This window comes from Musca autumnalis, unplaced genomic scaffold, assembly GCF_047663935.1.
Source record: "Musca autumnalis isolate F117 unplaced genomic scaffold, ASM4766393v1 scaffold_2, whole genome shotgun sequence".
NCBI classification, from domain to species: Eukaryota; Metazoa; Arthropoda; class Insecta; order Diptera; family Muscidae; genus Musca; species Musca autumnalis.
Genome location: NW_027411755.1, coordinates 89415799 through 89430262, shown reverse-complemented (window position 1 = coordinate 89430262; position 14464 = coordinate 89415799). Strand labels below are relative to the sequence as shown.

The 14464-nt window shown below is 33.4% G+C and overlaps 1 protein-coding gene across 2 annotated transcripts in view; it reads right to left on the bottom strand.

Moving 5' to 3' along the window:
* The window catches only part of LOC141394202 (phospholipid-transporting ATPase VD), a 136202-nt gene extending 122389 nt beyond the window's left edge, over positions 1-13813 (bottom strand). The window contains exons 1-2 of one of the 2 annotated variants that reach the window (XM_073968178.1): positions 13401-13813; positions 9082-10285 (exon numbers count right to left, since the gene is read on the bottom strand). In XM_073968178.1, coding sequence (XP_073824279.1) covers positions 9082-10124 — 1043 coding nt within the window. In that variant the 5' untranslated portion in view covers positions 10125-10285; positions 13401-13813. The remainder of the gene's footprint in view (positions 1-9081; positions 10286-13400) is intronic. The other variant, XM_073968179.1, reaches the window with a different exon arrangement.
* Positions 13814-14464: the final 651 nt, after the last annotated feature.

Here is a 14464-nt window from a genome sequence, read left to right as displayed (position 1 = left end):
CTTCGAATAACATGTGAAAATGGTGTATACCAAAACATGGACCTATATATACACAGTTCAGTAGTCAAATATGTCTAATACCTTCAAAATGCCTTAATATTATATGGACCTACATGGACCTATGTAGACAGTTTTTGTACATGCATAGCATTCAAACCGCCTTACTGCAATAAAAGTTCCACCCTCCCTCAGTGTTTATCACGGTGTATTAAGTTGGATAATTGTTTTTCTTTACAAATGTTTACTCCCTAATGGTGTTTGTTTGTTGTCCAATAGCAACATTTGTGTATTGAGAATTATTGACCGTCATGTCAATGGAAAACTAGGTCATATGAAACTTCTATCAGTGAACTCATATTCCTTCAGAGTTATTGTGTAAAGTGTTTCTCGTTGAGGTGGGGCGCACACATAAACAGATATGGGCATTGTATGTTTGTATGTATACAGAAGCATATTGAACATAATGTATGTATAAAAACAGACACTATGCTTGTGGTAATAGTGATAAGAGTCACCGCCTGTTAATGAACTAGTAATGATTTCATCAACATGTAATCAGATTTCCTGAACAACTTGTAAAATGCAGCCTTAAAGGCTAATTTTTCAAATGACAAAAATACATATGGTTTTGATTTTTCATTGTTTAATATATTCAAACCGAAGGGAATGTTTTTGTATTAAAAGCTCTCGAATGGGATCGTCGATTTATTTTTTCAAAAATATACTCTGAAATATATACATCCACATCCAAAATAATAGATACACCTTGTAATTATTTTGAAAGTACAATTGAACGGTTATAATTATTTAAAGAAATTGAGAATGTGTTCTTTCTTATACCTCAATGACATAACAGTATAGCAATCAACAACCAACGCATGTTTCATTTAAAATGAATTAAGTTTAGGTAATGTTTCAAGGTAGATTAGTAGATTTGCTGCTCATAATATCGGAAATATATATAATATATAATATATCGGAAATAATAAACTTTTATTAACATTGTTGAACATAACACAACGGACTACATGGTAGCTGGTATTTTCGAATCTTATCCCACTTTCCTATCAAAATTTGGAATACTGACCCTTACTTCTTGACTTTTCTCAGGTGATATTTCGTAGCATACTTTCAGCGGTTTTACCCCTTCTGGAGGCAAATGATTTTAAAAATGCAATAATCAACAAAAATAGTATTGAGTGGTACATGTTTTGTAGTTTTTGGAACCGCTCTTGGCCCTATGGGCTAGGTTCTCATTTATAAAATAAATTGAAATTGAAAAAGGAGTCCAAATGCGAAATGATGAAACGTTTGAAAAATTTTAGGTGGAAAATGTTGAATCGTCTAAGGACTCCACATTCCTTAGGAAAGTGTCATAAACCGGGCAGGAACCATTTTAAATGAAAAAAATATTAATTAACAACAATTTCAAAGTGGGAATAGGACCAAATGATTCATATTTTCCATTGTACGGTTGAATGTACAATGTCGGCCAAAACTAAAGCACCCCCTCAGTACATTTTTTAAAATGGTAATATTTTCAAGAAAACAAAGTTGTATTTTTCTTTTTATCTTTTTTTATTTATCTTTATTATTGGGAAATACAAAGATAAACAATTCAAAATTTAATAATTAAATGTTAAAATTCAAATAACATTTTAGGTCGCAAATATACTTAATCGAGGTATAACAAAAACTATTTAAATCAACATTGCGTATCCTTTATTCTGGATGACACACGCACATCTTTTAGGCATAGAGGATATTAAATTATTAATTCTTTCTGGCGAAATAATTAATTTCCGGAAAATTTTGCTGAGGATACTGAAATGCATGAGGTACCGTTATACGAGGGCTATACCTAAACGTGGGTCCAGGTCCACAATTTTTGGTGGAAAAGTTTTATGACCACTAGGAGCCCTAAGTTCCAAATTACACCTATATTATGAAAATTCTAAAAAAATTCAGTCAAAATGAACAACTGAAATTCTTCGAATAACATGTGAAAATGGTGTATACCAAAACATGGACCTATATAGACAATCCAGTAGTCAAATATGTATAATACCTTCAAAATGCCTTAATATTATATGGACCTACATGGACCTATGTAGACAGTTTTTGTACATGCATGCATAAAAATGTGGCTTAAATCAACAAAATACCGAAAATCAGTAGGTACAGCTATAAAGGGGCTATACCAAAACATTAGCCGATATTACAGTACAGTATCTTCTGGTCGAATACAAAATCACTTAGAAAACAAGTAAAAAAGGATCAGTCGGCTTTGCCGACAGAGATATACCCTCAGCCCTTGCAAATTGAAACACTTTTTTCACAAAAAAATTATGTATTTAGGGGGTTTCAAAATGTTGGTCGTATGACTAAAGTTCAAAAATTTTGCGGAAAAGGAGGTACTCGAAGGAGTTTACCGATTGAGTCCATATTGGAACCTCATCTAAGTCTGGTAGAAGTTTCATAATGTGCAATGTATGGACCAAATCGGTTACTTCCTTCAAGAGTTATCGCACGCACAAATTTTCCGAAGATTTTCGAACTTTTGTGGGGAAGGTACCGGAAGGAGTGGACAAAATATTACGAAAGCCAAATTTTGGACCGAATCGGCAGGTCCGTTCGAGAGTTATCATGCGCTCCAACCACTACACACGGTGTCATAGGGTTTTTTGTAACTTTCAGGCTATTTTCTAAGGAAGTATGGACTTGCCCCTAATGAAACTTACAGCGTCGTATAGAGGACAGCGAATACAACGTGCGTAAACAAAAATCAAAGCGATTCGAGACCAGGTCCTAAACTGAACATTTCCGGAATTTTGTGTGGGAGGTACCCGAAGGAGTGGACCGATTGAGTCCATATTGGAACCTCATCTAAGTTTGGTAGATATTACACGATGTGTAAAGTATGGACCAAATCGCTTATTCCCTACAAGAGTTATCGAGCGCACAAGTTTTGCGACAATTTTTGAACATTTGTGGGGGAGGTACCTAAAGGAGTGGACCTATATTGCCCATCTTCGAACTTAAATCGAATCTGGACAAAATATTTCGATACCCAAAATTTGAACCGATTCGATTGATCCGTTCGAGAGTTATCGTGCGCACCAGCCAGCCAGACAGACAGACAGACAGACGGACGGACATTGCCTGTATTTTCCAATAATAGAGATATAAATAAAAAGAAAAACATTGTTTTCTTAAAAAAATTACCATTTAAAAAAACGTACTGAAAAATGTACTTTAGTTTTGGCCGACACTGTACATGGGTGAAACGACCTTTAACTTGGTAGACTTCTAGAAATTTCTTGAATACATATATGCTCGATCTAAACCTATTTGTATCACTAATTTGACAAACCGCACTTGAATAAGTTGTAGCAAAAAAATAGCTAAACATTTTCAACGATATCAGAATCTTTTAAAAATTACTTATTGCTTAAATTCAAAATAGTAGCTTTAGAGGAAAGTTTCCTTTTCAAGTTCTAAAATTAGTAGGAGAATTTATTTTGCATTTGATTTAAAATTATCTTCTATCTTGCAGAGGTAAAAGTGGTACAACCTTCTGAGAATTCAAATTGAAATTTGAATTATTTAATTTATAATTTCAATTCTTTCATTAATATTTGTATTTGAATTATTACATTTGAAATTCGAATTATTACATTTGTAATTTTAATTATTCCATTTGAAATTCGAAACAAAAAATACAACATTTTTGGTTGCATATATTTATTTTTCCGAATTACAAATAAAATGTTTTGAATTCCAAATGGAATAATTCGAATTTTAAATGTAATAATTCTAATTTCGAATAGATTATAATAATAAATTATTAGATTTTAAATAAAAAAAGTTCAAATTCTAAATGGAAAAATTGAATTACAAATTTTCATTTTTGGGATTTTTAAATAAATCGCGGTCAAAGTTCACATTTGTAGAGGTTTTTAGAATTTTTCTCGAAAAATGCAAGTCTTATCGAAATGGATCTAGTGAAAATCTTATAGCTGTGAAAATTCTCTACAAATTCTTTCCTAGATTGTACCATCTTTTGAGATATACAGCCCAATTATGAACGGCCTCTCACCGTGAGTTTTCTCTTTCTCGCCTCCTCCCCTATTATAAACATCATATCGCCGTGAGTGATGTTATGTTCTCACTGTTCCCTTATTATAAACAACAAGAGGGTGAGCAAAACTCACGTTCGTGAAAAAATTAGCTATTACAAATGTAAAAAAAGTGAGAAAAAGAGGCAAATTTCTGCTGAAATTTCTCACTACCGAAATCAAAGTGAGTTGAACAAAAAAATTTAAGTGTGAACATTTATTTTAAAAAATACGAATATTTTGTATCTGTAATGATAATTAATTGTATTTTAGGTTGAAAGTAACAAAAAATAATAAGAGATTTTTTATGTTGTGAGGTTATTGTTGACCTTTGGACGCTATTTTCTTTGGTTTTAATATGGCTTGAGGTCAACTTAAAAATTTAAAAACAAATGGGCGTTTTTGTTTTTATTCTTATAAAAAGAAAGAAGTATCATTATTATAAATTTCTACCATAATGTTTATAGTTGCATAAAACAAATGTTCTTGTTTTTTAAAGCTTAGGACATTGACCGCTAACATTTTTTCAGAGTTCTTTACGAATTCGGTCTGAATCTCTGAATTCTTTCAGAAAATTGGGTCTACCTTCAGTTCCAAGAATGGCATGTAACTATCCACTGGAGTTATATTACTAGGTTTGGCATCGCACCATTAAAAGACGCAGAGTGCTGTGCATGGTGCTATCAATATTTGCCTAAGAATTTAGACGACTGCAATATCCCAAGCATAGTTGAGCAAAAACTACTCTGGTTTGTTGTGGACTTTATTCACACTATATTTGTTTACATTAGAACCTGCGACTATGTGAAAGCTATTCAAAACTACTTGTTGAGCAAGGGATTCTATCCAGTATGGTTCTTGATGGACCTAGTGTGTCGGGCCAACCCACCCAACGTTTTAGTTACAGTTCTTGCTCGGGCATTACCGTGAGAGCCATCCCTATCTCACGGTAATGCCCGAGCAAGTACTGTAACTAAAACGTTGCCCGTGGTATGTATCAGTGAAGGAAGGCCTAAATCGAGTTTTCAGGTATGGACAGATCAAAAAGGTACATTCTGCATAAAGCGGCTCACAACTATACAAGGACCCAATCAGGAGCAACCCATGTCTGCAATTGTTATTCCTAGAGAGAGTAATGTACACGATTTGGATCTTTTGGGGTCGCAGTCTTGGAAAGAATGGGAGATGGTGCTAAACACAACTTCCACTTCATTTCCTTGGTATTCCTCAGAATTTGCCATTTCTGTTATCACCCAAAATGCAACATTAAACATTTACTTATTGTAGCCATTTAATGACGTTTTTCAACGACATTTGTTCACTTTTTTACGATTTTCCAATAAATTTCACGAATTCTTCAGTGTAAATAAACAATTTTCACATATCTGCCAAAACAAAAGAACAGCTGTTACAGATGTTGCCATGTTGTTTTAATGTTGTATTTTCTTTTACCAATATCCATGTTCTTTTACAGTGGATTGTTAATAACTGACATTTTTCTTGCTAGAAATGTTTATTAATTTGAAAATTTATTTATTTTTTATACAAAAAATAAGAATTAATTAATCTCAAAGTTATTTGTGCAAAAAATGACGGTATGGCAACACAAATTATTATTTCAAGGGTTCACAAGTCGCGCCATTATTTTCCATTTTCCGACTTGTCAACCCTTGTTCACTTTTTGTGCTCCTCCCTGCTCAATCATAATAGCTCGAGCAGGTGAAAGTGAACTGCAACTCACTTGTGAGTAGCTCCCTACGTGAAGATTCATAATCGCTATGATTGAAGTTCAAATTGGGACATTGCACTAACTTCATTGTTTGCTTATAAAAAAATGTAATGGCAAGCATTTTATGGAAGCAGGAAGCAGTTAGTGCAATGTCCCAATTTAAAATTATATATACCACAAATGTCACAACCTAGGAAATTATAAAAGCCAATATTGTAGAGAGTTTTCACAGCTATAAGATTTTCTCTAGTCCCATTTCGATAAGACTTTTTCAAACAAAATCCTGAATGTCTAAAAAACTCTACAAATGTGAACTTTGAACACGATTTATTTAAAAATTCTTCCTTTTTGATTTTTCTCATCTATGAACATTCTAGTTTCAGCATCCGCAAAAACTTCCTAGGCATAAGCAGGAGCTCCGCGTATATTATCAGGGCATATTTCCCTCGGAATTTTCCGCAATTTAAAAAAATCAATATTTTAAAACGTTGAAAACTACTAGAATCAGGGTTTAAAAGCCAGCATTTAAAAATATTAGCATTAGCTGCACACTGCTACACAATATTGACACACACGGCTAAATAAGCAACCGAACGCATATTTATTTTTGTATATTTTTGCTAATTTCGTTTTTTACGCCTAATCTTTTTTTCTTTAGGCATAATCGACAACCACGCTACATATTTAGCAGTCGGCTGACCATTCGTCGCAACGAATTAGCAACCGAGGGTGTTTTTGTGATTAGAGTTGCCAACGCAGTAATAAAAAAGGTGTCTTTAATGTCAAAGTGCCATTACAAGTATATGGTAGAACCTAGAGAATACTAATTATTATTGTGTGATTTTTAATGCATTACACTGACAACCCTGATCTCAAAAACAATTGTTTGCTGCAAACCTGGCTAAGCCGTTGAAACTTTGTTGCTTATTACCTTTTCTTGTATGTGTTGATCATGTGTGCTGCAAAATATGAGTATGAGTGGCCGATGCTCTTTTATTATAGCAACAATATCAAATAGCATCAGCATCGCTAGCAATTTTTTTGTGAAATTTGTTGCTACATGTTGCCGTTGTTCATTGTTGACAAAAATATTTCGAAGAAGTTTTAGCAGGCAAAGCTGCAAATATTCGGTGCTTTTGCTAATATGGCGTTAGCATTTTAAACCCTGACTAGAATCACTTAATTATGGAATATTCTCGAAGAATCGACAAAAATATTTTCATTTTTGGAAATTAAAATATGGAAATAAAAATTGTGAAATTGGGGAAGGGAACGAATTCCACATTTATGATTGCCCTGTATGTATTTTGAGAGAGTTAGCGTTTTTTATTTTTGATGACGACTTCTAATTGGCTTTTTAAAATATTCAGGGTTAATCCCGTTGTCGTTGTTTTAATATTTTATTAAAACAACTTTAATTTGTATTTGTGAAAAAATATGTGTTTATCAAGATGTAAGGCAGGGATCTTGCGTAGACCCTCGTTTTTTCATTGAAAATTGATGTCACATAATCGATCAACAATTTTAAATATATTGGGGTTAATATATGCAATGAATGTTAAGGGAGTCAGAGCTTCAGAATCAGGCAATGTAATTCACTTAGCAGAAAGCATATTTAAATAACCAAGAAGTATATTTTTTCTATCTGAATCATCATTCATTTTTTTAATTTGGAACTTTTGCTTACACTATGCAACACTGAAAATGCAAACAACTTCTCGTATGCATTTTTTGAAAGTACATATTTAGACTATAAAACCCCAGTAGGGTTTTGTCGTGTCAGATCCAGTTCGGATTTTATGGCCTCATCTGAACCGGGCTAAATCTACACTTTTTTGCATTTATCAGGCCTTTATCTCAGAAACGAATAGGAATTTGGCCTTGCTGTCTTTAGCAATATTGTAGCCCTAAACTAGTAGAACTTATCTTTTGAGAAAACCACATAAGAAAAACTCCATCTAGGGCATCAAAATCTATAAAATATAGAAAAATTTACATAATTATTGAAATTCTGGTCAGTATCGGCTAAACTTTTGGGAGTTGAACCAAGTAACCTTTTGCAAAAATCTTCCAAATAAAGTTCTGAACAATTCTTTAGAACATTCTGAAACTCTAAAATGCTTACTTGCTGTTGTTTAAGCGGTATTTTTCATCATATCTTTTACAACACGTATTTCAAACACAGTTCACATCAAGTTTTTTCTCGCATTTCGGATTTCACTACATTATTGACTTTTTTATTAAATCGTCGTTGAAAAATGTACAGAAAACAACGGCATAGAGGCATTTTACAACAATGACATGTTCTGAAGAGTTGTGTATAACATTCCAGGGAATATTTTTCCAAAAGAAAATATTCAGAAAAAATTAACTGTTTTGGAGATACGGTGAGAAATGTATAAAAATTGTGTATTTTTTGCATATATTTTGAAATTTGAGGTAATAAATGTAGTTTTTCGAGTTTATTATTTCTACAAATATTTTATTCTTGTCCTTATCTACAAATTTGCTTCAGAGGTCAGAAGAAGATTCGCGTTGGTTTCAGAGATATAGCCCAGAATTTCTTTAAAAACTAAATATTAAACCATGTTTAGATGGGGCCATAAAATCCGAGCTGGATCTGTCGTTTGGGTCTGTACTTTCAAAAAATCCTGAGTTCGAATTGTTTGCACAAGATCACCTTAAAAATGTCGCACAGTGTAATATATACTTTTTTTAGTATTTTTATGTTTTGTTCGATCTTTTGAATATTAATAAAATCAAGACCTCAAGCTGAATAATCTTGATTTTATACTTTCTATAATGGATTTGGCAATAAATTCTATGTGCCAATAATTAATTTCAATTAAGTTAGAAGAATATTAGAAATACATAATATGTCACTATTTAGAACCAGATGGTTTTGACCATGTTGACCACAATGCTATTATATGTATATAACCAATTCGAAGCTTTCAGTGAATAATAATTTTGTGTTTAACCCACTTACATTCTGATAGCATATAGAAAAATAACTACTTAGTTTTTTTTATAATGTAGCTGATTTCTGATATAATTGAGAAAAATTTATGTTAACCAAACTTTTGCCTGCCATTGTGTACACCTTATTTTTTACAATTCTGAAAGTAATATATTACATACAGGATAAATAAAAAGAATATACCTACATATAATATTCAATGTTTGATAGCATTTAATAGCATAATAAAATAAAAAATGGTTGACAAAACTTACCCATCATATACACGACATGTTGAATTATTTATCCTTTTATCCGAAAATCTCCTACGACGATCTTCAAACAAATCTTTTACAGCTGTTACACCCAAAACAAATAAGACAGGAATCATGGCAACTTCTTTGCCAAATGCATTAATGGCAGGGAACCAATTGAGTAAAACAATGAAGATAAAATATAAATTTGCTACACGATGAAATTGTTCGAGCAAGTTTTTCGGTATAAACGAGAGCAGTGTATACTTGGTAGTGCGAATTTTATTACCGACAAAATGACCATTTGGATGATCACGTTTTGGAGTTTTCGGGGGAACTGTATGATTTGGCACTACAATACGATAAGAGCGTTCTTCACATTTTTCCGCTCGACACAAACCTATACGTTTCCACCAGGGTGGAGTTTCAGACCGGCGTAGTGTATATATCGATTCAGAACGGGAAGCTTGTCGAGAGTGACCACGACCCGCAGCTGAAGATGGCGCGGAAGGACCAAATTCACGCGTCTCATTTTCCTCTTTATGACCGGGTGGCAAAATGAAATCGGTTTTCGAGCCGACTCTACTGTGGCCCCTAGGAGTGTTTGTGGCACCAGGTGAGTCAGTGATTTGACCTTGCGAAAATGCTCTTTGATGACCTTTCATAGCCGATTTAATGGGCCGATTGCTTGGACCCACAATAGCACCACCGCCATGGCTAACTGAGCGAGCATGTCCTCGTCCCGTCGCTAATGTCACACTTAACGTATTAGGAGCAGGGTTTATAATGGCAACTCCCGGTATAGCCGTTGTTGTACTACCGAGTACATTTCCGCCAAGCCCGCCCGGACCCGGAAATATATATGTTCTTTCGGGTTCTTGTACATTCAAAAATCCCGTTGCTGTATTGCCTAAAGGAATAGATGAAGCATTTAACGGATCGTACACTGAATTTGAGTTCGATGCAGCACCTACTCCTTGCGCTGAAAATCCAGGGGGTGCTGATCTTTGTTGTTGAACAACTGTGAACTTTCGCCTCAACTCTTCGGTATTTGCAGAAGGCATTTTCACAAGACACCATTAGTTTCGATGATATCAAAAATATTAATGTTATATATATACGCACAAACAACAAACTATAACGCGCTTTTTACAGCGTTTTAACTGATTTACTATTAACAGAACACATGTTGATTATTTAAAGGTGACTTCATGATTTTTTTTATCTGTAAAAATATTAAAAATTAATAAGATTCAGGATTAGTGTGAAATAAAACAATATTGCAGAGCTCAGTTTTATAAATTATTACTACTAAATCGATTATTAATTAAGTATTGCAAAAATGAGAAGATTGTTAAACTTTTTTCGGAAATGTTTTTGAAAGATTTTTACACTGAAAACAATTATATTCTGGGGAGCAAGGAATTGTAAACGTTGTTATCAATAATTATTTGTGTTTTCTTACTCTAAAAAAAATCTATGAAAATGATTCCTCACGCGATTAACTGTAAAGAAAATGCTTAAAGTAGAAAAATGGTCACAAGGAAATTCTACATTTGCTGGACCAACAGTGGGGCAATATTTATGTAGTTGTGGTTTCTCTGTTACATATTCTCAAATACTCTGAATAGAACCAAAAATATATATCAAAAACGATTATGAAAGGATTGTTTAACTTTGTCGTTAGAGACTAAGCCCTATACATGGCAACAAAACTGTGTAGAATTAACTTATTATCGTTGAAATCATTGAAAATTTGACTCTATTTCATTTAGAAAATAAGATGGCACTAGTTTGTCCTTCCAAAAGGATATGGACAGTAATAAACTGGGTTATAATCTGGAAGAAAGACAAAAAATTTGTCGTTTAGAAGTTCTGTGGCCTTTCTCTAGGGTTGTGCGTTGACCCTAGGCTATGACAAATCAAAAAATGTTAAACTAACTTCAATAAAGCAACTACAGCATGAAACCCAACAATCAGAAAATCAAGTTGGAAAGTTATTTTGAGGTTCTTTAAGAAGAATCCTGCAACCAGTAGTAGAATATGTTTAACTCGATACCAAGCCAATCCCTAGGAGTTACTAGGGCACTCAAATAACTATAAGTAAGAAAACACTTGTTACTATTTATGAACTACTATTCTTGAGTGATAAAGTGTAGACCTATGACCAATTTCGTCATAAAATGAGCTGGCCAACTATGCTCGGATCGAAATGACATTTTTATCACAGGTAGATCTCGTCACCCTGATCACAAATATATATAACATTTATTGCGGAAGTCCATACTTCCCGAGATATGGGCCTTTGAAGTTCCAAAAATTCCTTTGTTAAAGGCCAGCTGATAAGAGAAAATTTTAAATTTAAAAAAAGTTGTTCCCGTGCCCTAGATTTGCACCTGTCCATAGGAGAAAGTCTTAAAACCACGGCCAAAGGCCGGCTACTTAAAAAAATACAATTTTAAAAAAATTTTTTTTGAGCATAGTGCGTCAACTGAACTTATTCCCCAATTTCTTTCATTTTACAAGAATTTAAATAATGGTGCTATTATTTCTTTTTCCCCACTTCTTGGAGTTTTGTAAAAAATTGGTTAATTTTCTTATAAAGTGCTGAACATAATTAAGATTTTTGTTGCTTTTAAATTCGGTTGCAACGGCTCCAAAACGTTTTTGTAGGAGCTGGTCCTATTCCCGAGTTCCCGAGATATAGGCTTCAGAAGTTTTGAAAATTCTTTGTGTATAACTTCGGTATTTTTGAACGGATGCTGATAATATGCGTACCATTGTAAATCGTAAGTAGTCATCTCTCGGCCGGTGATTTAAGTCTTTCACCTATGGACAGGTGCAAATCTCGGAAACGGGTACAACATTTTTTAAAATTATAATTTTTTCCAAACTAAGTACGGCGGCCGGGGATTTAAGGTTTTCTCCTATGGACAGGTACAAATCTTGGAAAGGGGAACAAAAAATATTTTAAATTGTATTTTTTTTAAGTAGTCGGCCTTTAGATAATTTTCGGAACTTCAAAGGCCCATATCTCGGGAAGTATAGACTTCCCTCAATGTTATATAGGTATATTTGTGATCAGGGTGACGAGACCTACCTGTGGAAGAAATTTGAAAAAAAAAAATTAATTTAATGCTTAAACTCAGCTTAAGTCAATTTCCGGATTAATCACTCATGTGAATACCGAATATACGTTAATAATCGACAATAAGTTCGTATAAATAGAAGTTATCAAACTCCACCTTTGTCAATCAATCACATTGACATACCTGAGGATCTGAATAAACTAACTTCGCTAGATATCATTTTCCAACGAGAATGTCAAAGAATCAATCCTAAAATCAAAATAGCAAAAAAACCATTGAAATATAATAAAACAGCAGGGGCCGATGACCGGAGGCGACACAATGATAACAACATCTGAACCTGAGTATTCTATGCGACTGTGAAGTACTTTTTATTATACGATGAACAAACATCCTGCTGATGCTGGATAGGGGTATACGATATTGGGAAGTGTGTTTCACAGGTGGTAGATTTTTGGGTATGTGTTTTATGTAGTGTGTATATAATCCGGACAAAGAGTTTCATTCCCAGATAGGTTTTAGTAAAAATAAGAAACGATAGTTTTGTGCTATGCTATGCAACTTGTGAAGAAGTATATGCATATCAATTTCCAAAGGTTTTTAGGTCCAATCTTCATTTACTCGGCATATTATTTTTGTTTCTTTGTGTAACATAAATTACCAATTAAAACTGCTTCAAAAAATCTACCAAAAAATTGATTTAACATTATTAACCATTGAGAACAATATATGTCTTTATTGTTAAACTTTTGCAAATAAATATTCGGTTAAATACATATCTTTACACGAAGCAAATTTACAACCAATGCAGAATGTCTAAAATGAAAGTACAAATGACACATCGAAAAGGGGGAGTGAAGTGGGAGAAGAGGTTTCGATTCACTGCATGGAAGCTGACTTCAGAAGCATTGAAGATAAAGTTTGAGTATGAAGTGTACGTGTATTGGGCACTGCGAGTTGTTGAGTTGTTGTCGTTGTTTTCTAAAATTCTACATGGTAAGCAGCAAAACGACAACTGGTTCCTCAACTGCAAATGATTTTTCGCTTTGTCTTGCCTTCAGCTTTGTGTGAGAGCTTGCTTGGTGGACTGGTTTTTTATTAGTTATTGGCAATTGTGTTGTGTACTTGCTTTATCTTAGAAGCATAATGTTCCAAACTGTTGTAGGAACACGTATATACAATTGTCTTTTTGTAGCTTATTTTCCAATGAGATCGATGAAAAACAATTATTACGTTCCCCTATGTGGTTACCTCTTTTCTTTTTGGCAATGTGAAAAACTTCGATGAATTTCTGTTTTGATACGCTCGTATTTTTGTTTTTTTTCACTTCTTTTATTTGCTTTTTATGGTATTTTTATTTTCACATTTTATTTGCTTGCACATTACATATAAATCTCACTTTAATTAAAAGCGACAAATGAGAACCACTTGCCAAGATTATTTTTCTTTGCTATATTGATATATACCATCAGTATTCATTCAATCAAATCATTTCTTGATATTTGTTTTTCTTTTTAATTTTATATATTTTTCTTTTCTCAATTTTCACTGTTTTGATTGAATTTTTTATTGCAAAAACAAAAAATCATTTCTTCACTCCACGCGTTCTTGTCAACACCAGACCTCAGATTGTTGATATTTGGTTGCTATTTTCTCTCTTTTGTAACCGATAACCACGAAACTGAAGAAAAAATAATCAGACTTGACAACTACCGAGTATTTTCATCACAATTGCATTGAACAATTAACAACAGGTGTATTCCAGCGTTAAGGGGTGTATGCATGGTAGAATAAAGTAAAGGTAGGCCCATGGAACAATTACTTAGGTAGATGCCTCAGCCCAGCTGACCGAATCTAAAACGTCAAAAAACTAGGAATTCGCTATGAAAAATCAAAACAAACAACCATGGCACAATTAATTGTATCATGCAAACAACCAATGATTCGGTAAGTAAGAGATAGCATGTGTTCACTTCACTGTACAAACACAAGTGATAAAAAGAGACAACAAGAAACCATTCGGCGAAAATTTTGACAGTTTACATTACAAAAAAAGTTGCTTTGTTGTAGCAATTCGCCGAAGTTTCTACCTAAGTAATTGTACCATGGGTAGGCCACAGCTAACAGCTGATTACAATTTTTTTCTTTTTATGGCCTAATCTGTCAAAAGCGAGGTTGACATTTTGTACTGTTTTTGACATTATGCAGTCATAAAGGTAGATGTATCGCTGAATTGTTCTAACAAAAAACTTCTGGTGTAACACTATATCTTAAAATTGAAAACAAGGACAAAAAATATGTATTCGCGTGGCAAA